General features: G+C 37.2%; 1 protein-coding gene across 2 annotated transcripts; it reads right to left on the reverse strand.

Moving 5' to 3' along the window:
- Positions 1-915: 915 nt before the first annotated feature.
- LOC103435459 (cytochrome c oxidase subunit 5b-2, mitochondrial-like) lies at positions 916-5,285 on the reverse strand. Of its 2 annotated transcripts, none has more exons than XR_003776260.2 (6): positions 4,782-5,147; positions 4,607-4,689; positions 4,214-4,264; positions 1,790-1,892; positions 1,605-1,684; positions 916-1,237 (listed from the first exon to the last, which is right to left on the reverse strand). XR_003776260.2 is itself a non-coding variant. In XM_008373857.4 (6 exons), exons 1-6 carry the CDS (start codon positions 4,942-4,944, stop codon positions 1,184-1,186), a joined length of 498 nt encoding a protein of 165 aa, XP_008372079.1. In that variant the 5' UTR covers positions 4,945-5,285; the 3' UTR covers positions 916-1,183. The 2 variants fall into 2 exon arrangements, 1 of the variants encoding a protein (XP_008372079.1); XM_008373857.4 differs by having other exon boundaries at positions 1,826-1,892; positions 4,782-5,285.
- Positions 5,286-16,002: the final 10,717 nt, after the last annotated feature.

Here is a 16,002-nt window from a genome sequence, read left to right on the forward strand (position 1 = left end):
TTTATGTCAGTTTAGAGGTTATAGCAAGCCCTCCTAATCCCCGGTTTAGAATGATCCCTACTTGCATTATACTACAATTTGACAACAAAAGGGTTTAATTTGTGTGTTAAGAAAATTTTCGTATCAACAACCAGTGAAGGCGACCAACTAAATAGACGAGGTTGGAGTTGTAGAGTTAGTTTTCCTTAGGAATTTCAACCGACTGGATAGATAGGGATTCTCTTTGAGTTTGTGGCTGCCTATTTATCCGAAGTCTCAGTTGACAAAGAGTCTTTGATTCTTTCGTCGAGAGACAACCTTCTAGGTGAAGTAAGGTGTTCCATGATTAGTTACTTTCAGGTGACATTCAAATTTCGGCACATAGGCAACCGGACCACTTTTACAGTTAAGACACTCATCTCTTTTGAGTATCTTTGTAATTACAATTTGATACCGTTTAGGCGGACCTATATTTTCACCAATATAGTTGAGGCTACCGTAGTGATATGCATAACCTCGTCTTCAGGTTCTAAAACTCAAAGTTAAGAGTGATCCTTCCTCTGTCGAAGTCGCTAGACCCAAAAGTTTGCAGCCCATTCAATCACATCACAGCATTCAAATTGTTCGCCTAGCCAAGCTCGACGGTGAATTTGCATACTGGCATCAGCATTTAAGCAACCAAATGACGTAATTAGCTCCTAATTACTTTGCATGTGCACTGCATAGGTATTGTAACTTTTATGATCAACAATTACACATTACCAATCACTAAAATGCACCAAAGCATACTAGAAAATCTCAGACCAAGGTAAATCAATTGCTCTGTCAATCTCCTAATTCAAGCCCTTCAAGATTTGACTTGCCTCTAGGTTCAGCGTGTGTTTAGAAATACCAACGAACAAGCAGATAGCGATGAACTAGCCGTTCAAGGAAAAGTATGAACAAGCAGTACCCATCAATTATTTTGGCAAATGCAGAGAAGGGCGTCCTTACAAGATCCATAGTGTTCCGAAAGGTTGTTCCCTGTGTCTAAATTATCACAGAGGTTCTATCTCAAATGTTGCAAAAGCAACAGCCACAAATTACAAAACTAAACATCAATCAACCAAACAAAAACAAAAGGCTTCCAATTTTGAAAGTTATAGCTGCGGCGTATATTGGATATCATCTCTCCATCTCCCTCCTGAATTTTGGTCGATTCAAATCAGTGATGGTCATCGGAATGGTCTGGAGATCCACCGGGTCCAACCACTTCAAGCTGTGGAAGTATCAAACGAAATAAATGAGAACAGTTCTGCCTAACTGGAAGCAAATAAGCAGCTGCATGTGCAATGCAAAATGATAGAGCATTATGATCCATCATTTATCAAAACCCCTAAAGGATTTGACTGGAAAATCTCACACAACCTGTGTTGCATGAAATTGATTGACACTGCCAATTCTCAATAATGAGTCAATGACAGTCATGGACCAAAACGCTACCAGCTGTTCCAAACACATTCCGTTGGATCACCATCCAAATAATAACATAAAAGTCCATATCTGGATTTGGACTCGTTTCCATCCAGTCCAGATCAGGAGGCCCCAAAAAAAAATTAATCCATCAAGTTTAAGCCTCCACTTACCACAAAGTATTGTGTGCAGACTGGGCATTCATGTGGTTTGCCTTTCTCCAGCCAAAACCACACAACATCATGCTCATCCTCTGCAATTAAAATACAGCAAAAAAACATTAAAATGATACCAATTTAAATTCAGAAGAATCATTTTTTTAAAACGAAGCAGTAGGCAAGCATAGATCTGCACATACAAAGAGAAGAGAAACAATGAACATAGAAGAACCCACCGCCTTCACCACCAGGGCACCCAACTATTCTCTTGTTGTAGTAGGACTTGACAACCGCAGGTTCTTCCTAAAGGCCAAAATTACATAAATTAGAATTTCATCTCTTTTTGTCCCCTTTTATAATAACATAAGGGACAAGCATACACATGAAATCCTCACGGGCTCTGGTAAAAATAAAAAACAAACTAATCCTCCTCCCTCCCTCAAAGGAGGTCCAGAACATATAAATTAAAAATCTAAAGATAGGGATGCGAATTGATTTAAAAATCTAAAGATAGGGATGCGAATTGATTTAGTTCAGTTTTCTCCCACCATAAATCAAATCCAGATTCTTTTCCATTTTTCTTCAGACTCAAGCAATTCTTATTATTCCACTGTAGGACCATAATAGTAACTGCTTTGAAAGTGCTCACTTTATATCACAAATGGCCAAAGCATGTGTCAATAGCAACGCAAAGGTCAAGAAAGAGAACAGAAACACCCATGCGGAAAATAAAAGCTGTGGTTTCCAACCACCAATCCCTGTCCTTTGATGCATAGAAAATGAACATGGAGCCCTCACAAACTTTTTATATATGAAAACAATTAGTATTCTTTTCTCTTCTAGACCATGACAGATTCAAATTGATCATTAAAGAGCCAAACTGAGATGAATTAGGGACATTTACAATGTTTTAAAAGCATGAGGTGTGGGCGAGGCATCTAAGGGATAGCGCAGCCTAGGAGTGAGGCGTGAGGCTAAGCCTCACAGGACCTAAATTTTTTAATATATACACTGAGCGTACACATATTATATTAAAAGAAAGAAGAAGATTATTAATCAATAATATCCCTGAGCACACACATATATTATAAATACATACACACACACATATATACATATATTATATTATATATATATAATAGAGGATGAAAAGCACAATGAGCATACATATAACAATGCACGCAGACTTGCACATCCATTATATAAAAAAATAAAAATCAGAAAAAAAGGCAGAGAGATGATAGTGCAAGGAAGAGGTACGAGGCAGTTAAAACCCGACCCAAAATTTGGGTTTGGGAGTAAAAACAAAAAAAAAAATCCCCTGAGATGCGCCTAGGCGGCTCCGGCTTCCGCCGACTCCCTCAAAACAGAGGTGGCAACCCTCAAGCCTAGCCTCTCAGGGTGCCTAGGCGCACCACCCTGAGGTGAGCCTTTTACAGCATTGGACATTTACAATAATTAAGGGAGAGCGGTGCCAGACAGACAAACTGTGCTTACATCATATAAGGATACAAATATAAGTGTTTTATAAGTGTTCATTTCACCAAAACCAAACAATTTGGTATAACATTGTCAGGATTAGAGCATCTCACACAAATTTGAAACAATCAACAACCCATTGCATAAGAAACCCTAGATTACTTATTTGCATGGTTTCCCAAAACCAGACTCAGTCAGTCCAGTCCAAAGTTCCAAACCCATTACTCAGATACAGCTTGGTCTTTAGCTACAAAACTGGAAATAAAATAAAATGACTTCTATACTTAATACTCAAAAACTATGCTTTTGAAAATATGCCTCAAATTGTAGACAATTTGAACTTTGAATTGAAGACCCTATAGGTCCATTTAAGACACTTCCACATTTGATGCTTTGAGGTTACAGTTTTGAACTTTTATATATTATCTCCATGGTTCAACCCAGAACTATGTACATGAAAATAATTTATTATTTACAAAAGTAAATATCTTAATATGTGGAGACAAGTCCAATTAGGAATTATGAAAATTAACACTAACAGGTATACACATCTCTTATTTAATAAAAGAATATGCTTAAATAGAATAAGAGAAACTATTTTATAAAAGTGAAGTACCTAGCTTTTTTTTTTTTTTTTTTTTTTTTTTTTGCAAGTGGCCCTATACCAGTGGTGGAAAGGAGTTGAGCCCTTACATGACGGTATGGGTTCGAACCCCGTCAGTGGCTAATCTAACATCTAATATAATAAAATCTATCATTTGACGAAAAAAAAGTACCTAGCTTTTCAATTTTCATAAAGTATTACACTCAATTGGGTGCAAATGTGAATGAATATGCTAGATATGCTCAATTGGGTGCAAATGTTGAATTAGATTGTGCTACTTTGAAACCCAATGGTGTTTTTGGGTTCTGGTACAGCATTGTGCATTTCAAGTAAGTGCCAATCACAGAAAATATACAAATAACAATACAATAAACATCACAGAACCCACAAAGAAATTCCTAAAGCAATTTATGAGAACAATCAGCTTCCACATGGCATATCTCGAGCTGAAGGAACCACAAATTAAGTCACAAATAACTTTGGAAACCGCTACGCCAAGATAATAAACTAAGCAATCTAAATTTCACAGGATAGCACTTACCTTTGTGCCAAAAGGACCAATAGGATGGTTGATTTCCAGAACATCCCTTCCCTGCAGACAAAGAACAAGAAAATGCATCGAACTTCTAAAACCCAAAGAAAATAAACGCTTGCATATCGATTAATGAAAATGACACATGAACTAAGTGTGAATCGTCAATCAGAACTCAACTACTTAACGCAATGACATACGAAAATGAGTACACATTGTCAACCAGAATTCAACCGAGCAACAAAAATTAATAACCAAAGAAATAGGTAAAATTTGTCACTTCCTAACCAACTCATTTTCTTTTCACACATTTTCTCATCAGCCAAACAGTTTTCACATTACAAAACTACAATAACTTACAAATAATAATTAAAAAAATTATAAAAAAAAAGAAAATGTTACCTCAAGTTCAGCTTCAAGCTCCTCTCGCTCGTGGCCGGTGGCAATGGGCTGTACCTCCTCAACCTTCTTCACACCAGTCGTCGCTGCGACAAAACAAACAAATCAAAATCCCGCCCATTGGAAAAAGATCTGAGAGGAAGATTAGGGTTTGCGACGAGGAAGTGGAAAAGATTACCAGCTTCGGCGGTGGTGCTGAAGTAGCTAGGGAGGAGAGGGAGGGGCTTGTGGAGGAGAGAGCGGGCGGGTCCAGCAGCCGATCGGCATGGAGCTGCTGCAGTACCAGCGGCGGCTAGGGTTAAGGTTTTGAGCTGAGAGGAAGAGAGCAGTCTCCGCCACATGGTTCTGATTGTTGCGGTGGTGAGTGTGTGTGTGTTTTGATGTCAGGCCACCTCTTTGGTGTTGGAGGCGAAGAGATTGGATCTCTTGATCTCCTTTTGTGATATTTTCTGTTTGTTTCTCGAGAAAATGGGAATTTGATTAGGGATGGGAAAATGGTGGGAGGCTGGGTGGGAGGAGGCCAAAAGGGTCTTCGGGCTTGTCCGGAAGAGAGGATGATGGGGCCAATAGGGGTAGGGATTCCCCTCGCACGTGGGAAAGTTGGTGTGCACGTGCTGGAATTTGCCAATTTAGTGTGGCCACTTTCGGTAAACGGACTAATGGTTTGGTTTCCGATGAAGATTGCTTTTTAGCCATTTCTTTCCCTATATGTAGATATCTTCTGATCTCACGTAGGGTTATGTGCACTTTTCAATATACATGTTTTCACATTATGTGAAAGAAAATTTTCAAATCCCACTAATGGAAAGAAATTTGGGTTGGGCACTTTGACTAGTATCATTTGACTTCACATAGGTACAACTTGCAAATTCACACAGTCTCCCTCTTTATGAAGGTAGCTTGACTAACTCGTTAGACAAGCTACCAAATCATAATTTTCTCCTCTAAATAGGGGGAAGTTCTTGTGTGTAACAAGATTATGTCACTTTGTCTCTCCCTCTTCTTATCTTTGGTAGAATCTTTTCTATGGGTTGATGCCCGTATCATCAAACTCAAAGTGAGTGTGAAAAATGTGGGTTGGGTGAGTTAAATACAAAGATCCATTTTTCTACTAGAAGGGTCGGACAATCGACGTGGCTTGAGCGTCCAAAACCAAAAAAATCTTTTACTAAATATATGTGCGGTTATGCACTATGCTGGTAAAAAAAGATTGGCCAAGGACTGATGGCAGTCGCAAATATGTTGGGCTCCATTGTAAAAGCAACAATTATCAACGATTGACTATCAACTGCCCATCAAAAAATTAAGTCGTTCCAAGGTACCTACAGGATCTTTCAGTCACCAAAGAGTTATTACATATACAGAAGAAAACAGATACTTCAGCTGCATCAGTTTCATAATGATCGAAAATCGTCTTGTTTTGTTAAGATATGTGATTAACTTTACCGAAAAGTGCAGCGCTTTTAATAACTAAACAGAAAATTACAAGGATTTGTCACACACATACACAAAATAAACACTGCTTCTAACAGAAATTCTATCTTTAGATTTCGCATTCTCTTAACATAACAGTGGCCACAAAGCCAGAAATCGCTCTTTGGAGGGGCCATTAATTAAGACATTTAAAAAAAATTACAAATAACAATATGATTAATTTGAGGAAAAACTTAAGGTTTTTTTATTATTGGCATGAAAAATTCATCAAACAAGATTGAGGGGAATTAAAAATAGGGAACTTTAACGAAAAGCTCCCGGTACTGTTCAGTTTAACGAAAAACCACATTTTTACACTAAAAAGTCAATCCTGGTACTATTCACTTTACCCTTTATTTTGTCCTTATCATTAAAACTCAAAGTTTTCAAGCTCTTTTCATTAGTTTTCCTTTAAAAATATCTATGAAAAATTAGTGTTGGGATGATTATATCATAAGAATAGAACTTGTTTACAAGCTTTAATAAAAAGGAAGATTCGAATAAAAATTTAAAGATAAATTACAAAAAACTACCTTAACTATTGGGCCAACCACAATTTCATACCTCTTCTTTAAAACTTTTCAATGTCATACCTTATCTTACGAATTTGTTGCAATGTTATACATTTGTTACGTTGTTTGTCAATTCCTCTGTTATATGCTGATGTGGCTTATGCTGGGTCCTACCCTCTCCACATATGGACTTCCACGTTGGTTTTTGAAACACGTGGATCTTCTGAAAGGATGACTCGTGTATATTACAATAAAAATTTTAAAATTTTAAAAAATAAAATATTTTTTTTTAAAAAAAAAAGGCCAAATTGGATAAATAGTACTCGTGGTCATAAGGTATTCGGATAATAGCCCATGTAGTAAAAAAATTCGGATATATACCCTTGTGGTAAAATCTGTTAGGATTTGTGCCCAAAACTTAACCTTCGTTCTTCCTCCGTTAGTCTGCATGTGAGTTTCTTTGCTTAAACCGCTGCGTTCTCTTGAGATCATTTTCCTCAAAACCTTAAACAATCAGAATGAATCAATAAACACAATAGAAACTCGCTCTCTTCTCTATCTTTCACAGTCTCACCCGGGATCACAACACGAGGGTAAGAAGGAAAGATGGGTTCTTTCCCCAAATCCCTAAATTTTGAAACATGGGTTTTGATCCTCTGCGTCGTGGTCGTGGCACTCCTCCTCCCCCTCCCTACCAGCCGATCTCCATCGTCGAGCATCTACGACCACCTGCGGAAGTAGGGATTGCCGATTGGCCTTCTTCCTAAAGGCATAACCGACTATTCTCTCAACGGCACCACTGGCAAATTCCGAGTGTTGCTAGAGTAGCCCTGCCACGCCAAGTTCAAGAACCAATGCTCTCTTGAGATCGACGGTGATAAGAGCATATTTATGCGACTTAGTTAGCTTATTTTCTTGCATTTTCATAGCTAGTTTCTACTTATTAGAGTGTTTTAAGCTATTTTCGTGTGTTTTCAGGTTCAAATGACAAAGTTGGCAAGAAAGTGCAATTTGGAGCATTTTAGAGTAGTTTTGGACCAATAATGGATAACACATGCATGAAGCAAGGTGAATGGACGTTTTTGAATTTCAAAAGGCTAGGAATATGCTGATGAGATGAAGAAAATAAATTCAAGACAAAGAAGATAAGGAATCAGCTAAAAGGAAGGAACATTATCCAAAACATTATCCAACCTTATCTTATCCAAACTAACCTTATCTTATCTTATCTTATCTTATCCTAATCTTATCCTACCTTAATTCCAGCTGCAAGGGGGAATCAATTTCACATTAAATCACCTAAATATCTGGTTCTAGATGCCCTATCCTCTGTCTAAAGTGGTGCTGCACCCTTTTATTCCTTTTCTTCTAGAAATATGCCAGAACATCCCTTTCTAGAAGCTTTGTGCTGAATTCCCTAGTCCTTTTCCCCTAGGATTGTGTAATCATTCTCCTCCACAACCTTTGTGCCGAAACCCTAGCCTATAAATACATATTGCTGACCATAATTTCGGAACACACACATAAGAGCCTAAAAAAAATAAAAAAATAGAAGAGTGCCGCAGGTTTCTGAGGTTTTTTAGAGACTTGTGACGTGTTTGCAAGGAGAAGAAGGACTTGTATCGTGCCCTGCAGCCAAGGATTGTGCCAAATCTGCCATTGGAGTGCTGGAGCGTTTCTGGGTTCTTTCTATCCTTAGTTTTAGTCCAATGTTTAGTTTAATTTGGTTTTCAATTATGATGAACATGTGGAACTAATTTCATTTTAGTTAGACGAGAATTCAAAGCCATGAACATATATGTGATATGAATTGATTACATCCAATTATGATTTCATGAATCGTGAATGCAATTTACTTATCTGTTTGATTGATAACTTGTTCTTGTGTGTTGATTAAGGAGGCCTACTTAGTTTGCATGCATGAATTTGATGCTAGAATATAAGGGAATTTCACCTAATCATTATGAACTTATATTCACAAGTGGTAAAAGTCACTAGTCATGATTGTGTTAAGTGAATTCTTGGCAGGAGTATAATGCAGTTCATAGTTACGAATGCCTTGTCAATGCTTATGATTTTCATAGAACTTAATGATCTTTGATATGTATCTCTATCATGATGTTCATATAGGGAACTTGATAAGAATAATTTGATTGCGTCACTGAGTCCAATTCAATGAATTTAGGAAAATCTGAAAGTTAATTTGTGCTTCGCACAATTAATTTTGGGCATTATCATTCATGGTTTATAGGAAGAATAACTGGAAATCGATTTGTATGCATGTGTGTCATGTGTAGAGAATGACCCTCTAACTAACCATTCACCCATTAAATCACCAATTTCGTCCAAAGTATTTAGAGTCTTTAAATATGTTTGCTTTTAGTCTTAAATTCGTCAAAAACCAAACCCCCTTTCCATTTTGTGTCCTTAGGTTTGAATATGTCCAGATTGGTTGTTTTTCATTGTTTTGAGTCTTTTTAGTTTAATTTTCGTCCAAATCACCCTCTAGTTCTTGTTTTGAGTCAATTTAACTTAGTTTTGTGTTATTTGAGTCATTTTAGGTTGTTTTGAGTTGTTTGAGTCTAGTTTTCAGCTTTTAAGTTTAATTTGTGTTGATTAGCATCCCTAACTAATCCCCGGTCTAGAACGATCCCTACTTATGCATACTACAACTATCTTAATAGGTTTTAATTTGTGTGTTAATTTATACCACATCAGATGCCAATCACCCAAGATAGAAAGGAACGCTCTCCAAATCGATTCCCACTTTCTCTCAGTTTGGTTCTTCAATTGCCGTCGTTTGTTGTAGTGATTGAATTTCTCTTTTACGAATTCAATCACTACAACAAATGACGACAATTGAAGAACCAAACTTACGAATTCCAATTCTTCTTTTTGTTTCAATTGTCGTGATTGAATTGCTTGGGCATCCTCTAATTTGGGTTTGCAATTGTTTGGTTTGAGAAATCGAAATTTGACAAAGTTGGGTGTTTTGGGTCAGATTTTGTTTACAATTTAAACTGTTTAATTCATGATTTTTTTCTATGCCAATGAATGTTGCGAATGCAAGTTCTGAGATCCCAACTATTGCATACAATCTACTTTTGGGATCCCTCACGTGCAGGCTAATGGAAGGGACGAAAGTTAAGTTTTGGGGCATAAATCCGAATAGACTTTACCATGAGGGTTCAAATCTAAATTTTTTTACCACAGGGTCTATTATCCAAATACCTTAGGACCACAAGGACTATTTATCTAATTTGGGCAAAAAAAAAAATTTCCTCATAAACCATGCAATTTGAATTGAAGCCTAAAGCCCCAACTGTGCAATTCCATTTCAATTTTGCTCCAATTCCCAAATCAAAGAACCCTAACCCTAATTTCATATCACGCGCCCCAAATCACGATCAATAATTCGTTTAGTGAAAACCCTAAGTTCGTCTCGTCGTCACCTACTTTCCTTTCGTTCGTTTTTGTTGAAAACCTTATGTTCCTCTAGTTTTTGAAGGATTTGACAGTATTTTGAAGGATTCAAAATGGGGTGGAAAGTGTGCGATGATCCCGAGGAAATGACGCCTACCTACTGTAAGTACAAATTTCAGTTTGTTTTGTGCTTTGTTGCTTCCCTTTTTTTATTCCCGTTCTTATGGGTTTGTGGATTCCAAAATCTTTGTTGGAGATGGGTGAGTTTTGTTGATTATTTTTTTTCAAAATGTTTACTGATATGTTGTAGAATGGGTCCTTTGGGTGCTTTGTTTATTGTTGTCAAGAAAAGGGTAGTTTGTTTACTGTGCTTTGGATAATTCTTTAACAAAAGTTCTAATTTGGGTGCTTTTGTTTTGTTTATTCTAATGTTGGATAATGGAGAGTCCTTTTGGTGCTTTGTTTGTTGGAGATCGGTGGGTTGCTTTCTTTGTTTATTCAAAATGCTTATTGATTTGTTGGATAATGGGGTCCTAATGGGTCCTCCTGTGCTTTTTTCTGTAATGTGCTTTGTCCTTTCATTGTTGTTGGTTGTTGAATATGTTGAATTGCAATTGTATACATTTAGGGTGAGTGTGGTCCTAAGGTTTGTTGACTATGGTCCTTTTGGTGCTTTGTTTGTTGGTGAAGAAGATGTAGTCTTTCTTTGTTTATTCAAAATGCTTACTGATTTGTTGGATAATGGGGTCCTCTTGTGCCTTTTTTCTATGATGTGCTTTTTCCTTTGCTTTGTTTACATTTGGGGTGTGTTATGGTTCTAGGGTTTGTTGGCTGCATTAACTAGGGTTTAAACTAGTTTTTATTTTATTTTATTTTTAATTGATGTGAATTTCAGGTTATCCAGACCTATTTTCCATTCGTTTACATCATGGTGGGGAGCTTAGTCATGAATACTGCTATGGGGAGAAAGTTACATATATAGATTATTGCGACAAGGACTTAATGTCACTCCCTGTGATAGATGATATGGTGGAAGCTCTAGGATATAGTGAAATGTTTATGAACTACTAGTACAAGATTCCCAACATGGACATTTGTAATGGTTTGAAGCCTATCCAGAGTGATGCCTACATACAGAAGATGTGCAACTTTGTTCCAAAGGCTTGAGTGTTAGACATGTACATTGAAGAATTGCCTGTAGAAGAAGCCCTCACGAAGGAACAATATTTTATGGAGTGCATCGGTCCAAGCACAATGGTTATTGAGAAATTAAGTTGCTCAATAATGAGGTTTAAAAGATGTACAAGTTGCTGAACAATGTGGTCAAGTAGATGTACAAGTTCCTTAAGAAGGTGTACAAGTTGGTGAAGAAGATGTAGGAAATGTACATGTTGAGGATTACAATGAAGAAGGTGATAAGGAAGACAGTGATACATTTTTTGATGTACCTGTCGATTTTGAAGGAAACAATGAAGAAAGTGATAAAGAAGGTGCTGAAGAAGACAGTGACTTTGTAGAAAGTGATTATGGGACTGATGAAGATAACCTAAAATTTGTCAAGTTTGATGGGATTGAGCAAGCAGATGAGGTGCAATATGAGCAAAGAACAGGAAGGCAATCTGAGAAAAGAAAAAAAAAGGCAAACTAAAGAGAGAACTAAAGGAGAAGAATAACAACTAAATGAAGGAAAATGGGAAAGACAAGAAGAGGTTGAAAAAGCTAGAGACCGGAAGGTGAATCTAGTTCATGAACCATATTGTAATTATGATGACTTGGAAAGTGTACACTCTGAAGATGAGGAAGAAGGCAAAAAAAGAAAGTAGTATCCAGAGTTTAATGAGAAAATGAATATGAAGAATTCTCAACTTACTCTTGGGTTTATTTTAAGAGACGGTGTGCAATTCAAGATAGCTGTCATCATGTACTCCTTAGTGAATGGATATGGAGAAATTCATTTTCCTAAGAATGAAAAGTTGAAGATTATTGCAAAGTGTGCAAATGACTGTCCTTGGATGTGTGCTGCTGGCAAGATGCATAGATCAAACAGCATCCAAATCAAGATAATCATTGATCACCACCCTTGTGGGAAAACTTAGGCAAATAAGAACATGACTTCTTTACTCACAGATTTGTACTTGGATCGGATAAAGCGTAATCCCACATGGCTTATGGATTCTTTTTTAGCCACTGTGGAATTTGAGTGATATCATGGGTGTACAATGATGAAGGTTTATAAGGCATTGGATAGGGCTTTGAAGATTATTGAAGCGAAACATGCAGAGCAATATACAAAACTGTGGGATTTTGTTGAGGAAGTAAGGAGGACTAACCCTGGAAGCACTGTGAAGTTGAAGTTGGATGGGCAAATGTTTCAGAGGATATATGTTTGCTTAGAGGCATGCAAAGAAGGCTTTAAGGCAGGATGTAGACATTTGATTGTTTTAGATAGGTGCCACTTAAAGGTTTTACATGGAGGGCAATTGCTATGTGCTATAGGCATTGATCTAAACGATGAGACATGGGTTATTGCTTATGCAGTGGTGGAAATGGAAAATAAGGTAGCTTGTATTTGGTTCTTAAAACTCTTAACTGATGATGTGGGTATTGCAAATCAAAATTAGTGACAAGCAAAAAGGGCTAATTCCAGCATTTCAAAAGGCTCTCTCCAGATGCCACCACAGATTATGTGTAAGGCATTTGTACACAAACTATAGGAATTTGTTCAAGGGGACTTTAAAGGATGCTCTATGGGTAGTTACCAAAACAACAATGGTTCCACACTTTGAAAAGACAATGAAGGATGTGAAGAAGCTAGATGAGAAGGCCTACAAATGGCTAGTGAATAAGCTGACAACTTAATGGAGCAAGTCATATTTTGAAACCTATCCAAAGTGTGACATGTTGCTAAATAATTTGTGTGAATCCTTCAATGCAGTTATACTAGTGCCAAGGCAAAAGCCTATTATAACTATGTTGCAAATGATTCACACTATGTTAATGAAGATAATTCAAATGAGGCGAGGTATAATGATAAAGCAAGTAGGAGATCTTCGCCTTAACATTAAGAAGAAGTTTAAGGAAGCCAAACTCTTAGTGGCAGGTACATTGCATAATGTTTAGGAATGACCAAATTTCCAGTGGATGCTAGAGGTGGGGATCAATATGTGGTGGACTTGGTTGAGAAGACATGCTCTTGTAGGAAGTATGACTTGATGGGAATACCTTGCAACCATGCAATAACTGCCATCTATTTCAAGAGAGAAAAACCTGATGATTATATGATGTTTACTATTCAAAGGCACGGTACTTGGAAGTTTATTCTCACTTAATAATGCCAATGAATGGTATGTCATTATGAGGGAATACTGAAAACCCACCAATCTTGCCTCCATTATATACAAGGCAACTTGGAAGACCAAGGAAGAAGAGAAACAAAGAAGCTGGTGAATTGGAGAAAGATGGTGAACAAACTCCCACAAACCCACCAAATAATCATGAAGGTCCTCCTAAGACGCTTAAGCTAGGAAGGAAAGGGCAAGGTGCTTTGAAGTGTACTATATACAAGCAAGAAGGACATAATTCAAGGACTCATCATCGACATCTTCCTCCAAGGGACAAACATGTAACATTTTGTACTTTCTTTAATCCTTTAATCATTTCATCCTTTAATCCTTCATCCTTTAATCCTTTAATCCTTTAAACCTTGAGATTTTTCTTTTTCTTCTTTGCCGACACATCTTTAGTTTGGATAAACAGCACTGTGAAGGCAACCAGCGAACATCTTCAGTTTGGATAAACAGCACTGTCGCCGTAGAATCAGCTGACTGCGAAGCACTTTCAGTTTTGATAAACAGCACTGCGTCAAGGCCGATTGGTTATCTATCCAAGTTTCGGTCGATAAGGGTTTCGAATCTTTATTGGCAGAGGTCATCTCAAGAACCTTCTCGGAGAAGTGAGGTGTTACGAATCACCAGACTCGGTGCGTTGAACGCCGAGTTATTTTCTGATTGAATACTCATAAGTTGGATTTAGAGTTCGGCATTCTAACGATCAAACCACATTTACGATTAAAATGTACATCTGCTTTGAATACTTGTCTCCATATAGTCTGGTGTCGATTCGGCGTGCTTATACTTTTATGAATATAATCACCGTGGCCGAATTCGACACTGACGATATATGAACTTCGTAGAACTAGCAGCCTTGTCTTCAGGCTCTAGAACCCGAAGGTCGAGAGTGTTCCTTCCTCGGCCGCAATAGCAAGATCGAGAAGTTAGCAACGCACCCAACGTAACATCAACATAATTTACTCCTTGGCCGACGAGTTGGCACCCCCCCCCCCCCGCATCAACCAAAGGACGTAGTTAGCTCACTAGTTACTCGACCTATGCGCCACGTAGGCATGATAGTTTTTAGGGTCAACAGTACCAAATTATAATTTCCAATGCATACCTTAAATTTTACATATAGAGCTCGATAATATCGTTCAATAGCATACTCAAAGCAAAGCCTTATCACATCCCACTGCTCAAAAGCATAACCAAACCAAAAAAGCCCAATAATTAAAAAACTCAACAAAATTAAAAAAATGCAAAGAATGAAGGGGGGAAGTGTGCGTTTAATTTACCCCCTTAAAGCAAAGAATGAGGACGTCGCCCGATTCACCCTTGAGAACAAGCAAAGATCATTGATAGGGATTTTTACCACCTGCAAAAGTAGAGATAAAAACACTTAAAAATACTTGCAAGAGTACAAGGTTATCGTAGTATACCAGCTCAAGCAAGGTCATTTTCTACAGGGATTGAATGAATAATTTATGTTAAAACCAAATCTTAATTAATTATTTGAAAACAAAGTTTGAAAGAGGTTGATTTAATGACCTAAAATAATAAAAACGAATTTAATTAAAATGATTAAAGAAATTAGCAAAGTAAAGAAAACTAAAGAAAATAGTTTTCAAAATAAATTTGAGCGCTAGGGTTCTGCCGTCACTTTAACAATCTTACGTAGTTCTTCCAATTACTTATGAATTACCAATGCATATTTTGAAGGTTAGGTTTTCCTAAAGTATGCCCTACTTGGAACCTCCAACATAGAACGTATATCTAACATGCAACTGGTCTACGACATCCAAATCGAATGTGAACATGTAAGACTCATTAAGTTTTGTGTAAACCTTTTGAAAAACCATATAACCCTTACGACACGTCGTCCACCTAAGAAGTTATACATATTAACAACAAGAAGCCTTAGCTAATTCCAGAGACAGCCTTAGCCAAATAAAAACTAACAAACTTGAAACTTAGAAAAAAATTAACTAGGACAAAATTTTCACCTTCAAGTTGCACACCATAGAAAACGTTAAAAATCAGAACATCTTTTCAAAAGTTCCAACTAATCCCACCACAGAGTCTAAGCCATTCAAAATCAATTAGAAAAGAATTCATGAACTTCCTTTGGGGTAACGTGAACCAACATAGCTAAATAGACTCGACTAAAACTCTTACCCCTTGTCCATTTATTTCACACATACTAAATTCAAATATAACTATTTTTTCCACGAATGTTTTTTTTTTCTTTTCCATTCAATTTTTTTTTCAGTAACAGTAGTGGTCGTGCAATGTTAGTTCTCTTAAGCTTTCGATTCAACCCATGTAGTGTGCTTTAAGTCAATGACTCCCAAACCACAAGGGTTTAGGGCACTATGTGTAGAACACCCCTAAGGACTTACTAACTCAAGCTGGAAAGGTTACGAGACCAACTAACCACCTTGCCCTATGCCAAAACTCTACCGTTTTATGCGAGAGTCGCTACTGATCAGGTAGGATTGGCTCGGTTACTAAGCAAAGCCTCGGGTGGAACAATTATTACTTTATAACACATACTAAACTTTGATTTATTTAGAAGAAAAATAAAAAATTAAATTAGACGAACAGTAAGTGTTTTAATCTACTCCCCACAAACCATGTTGGTGTGAACGTGTAAATTTTC

This window comes from Malus domestica, chromosome 09, assembly GCF_042453785.1.
Source record: "Malus domestica chromosome 09, GDT2T_hap1".
Taxonomy (NCBI): domain Eukaryota; kingdom Viridiplantae; phylum Streptophyta; class Magnoliopsida; order Rosales; family Rosaceae; genus Malus; species Malus domestica.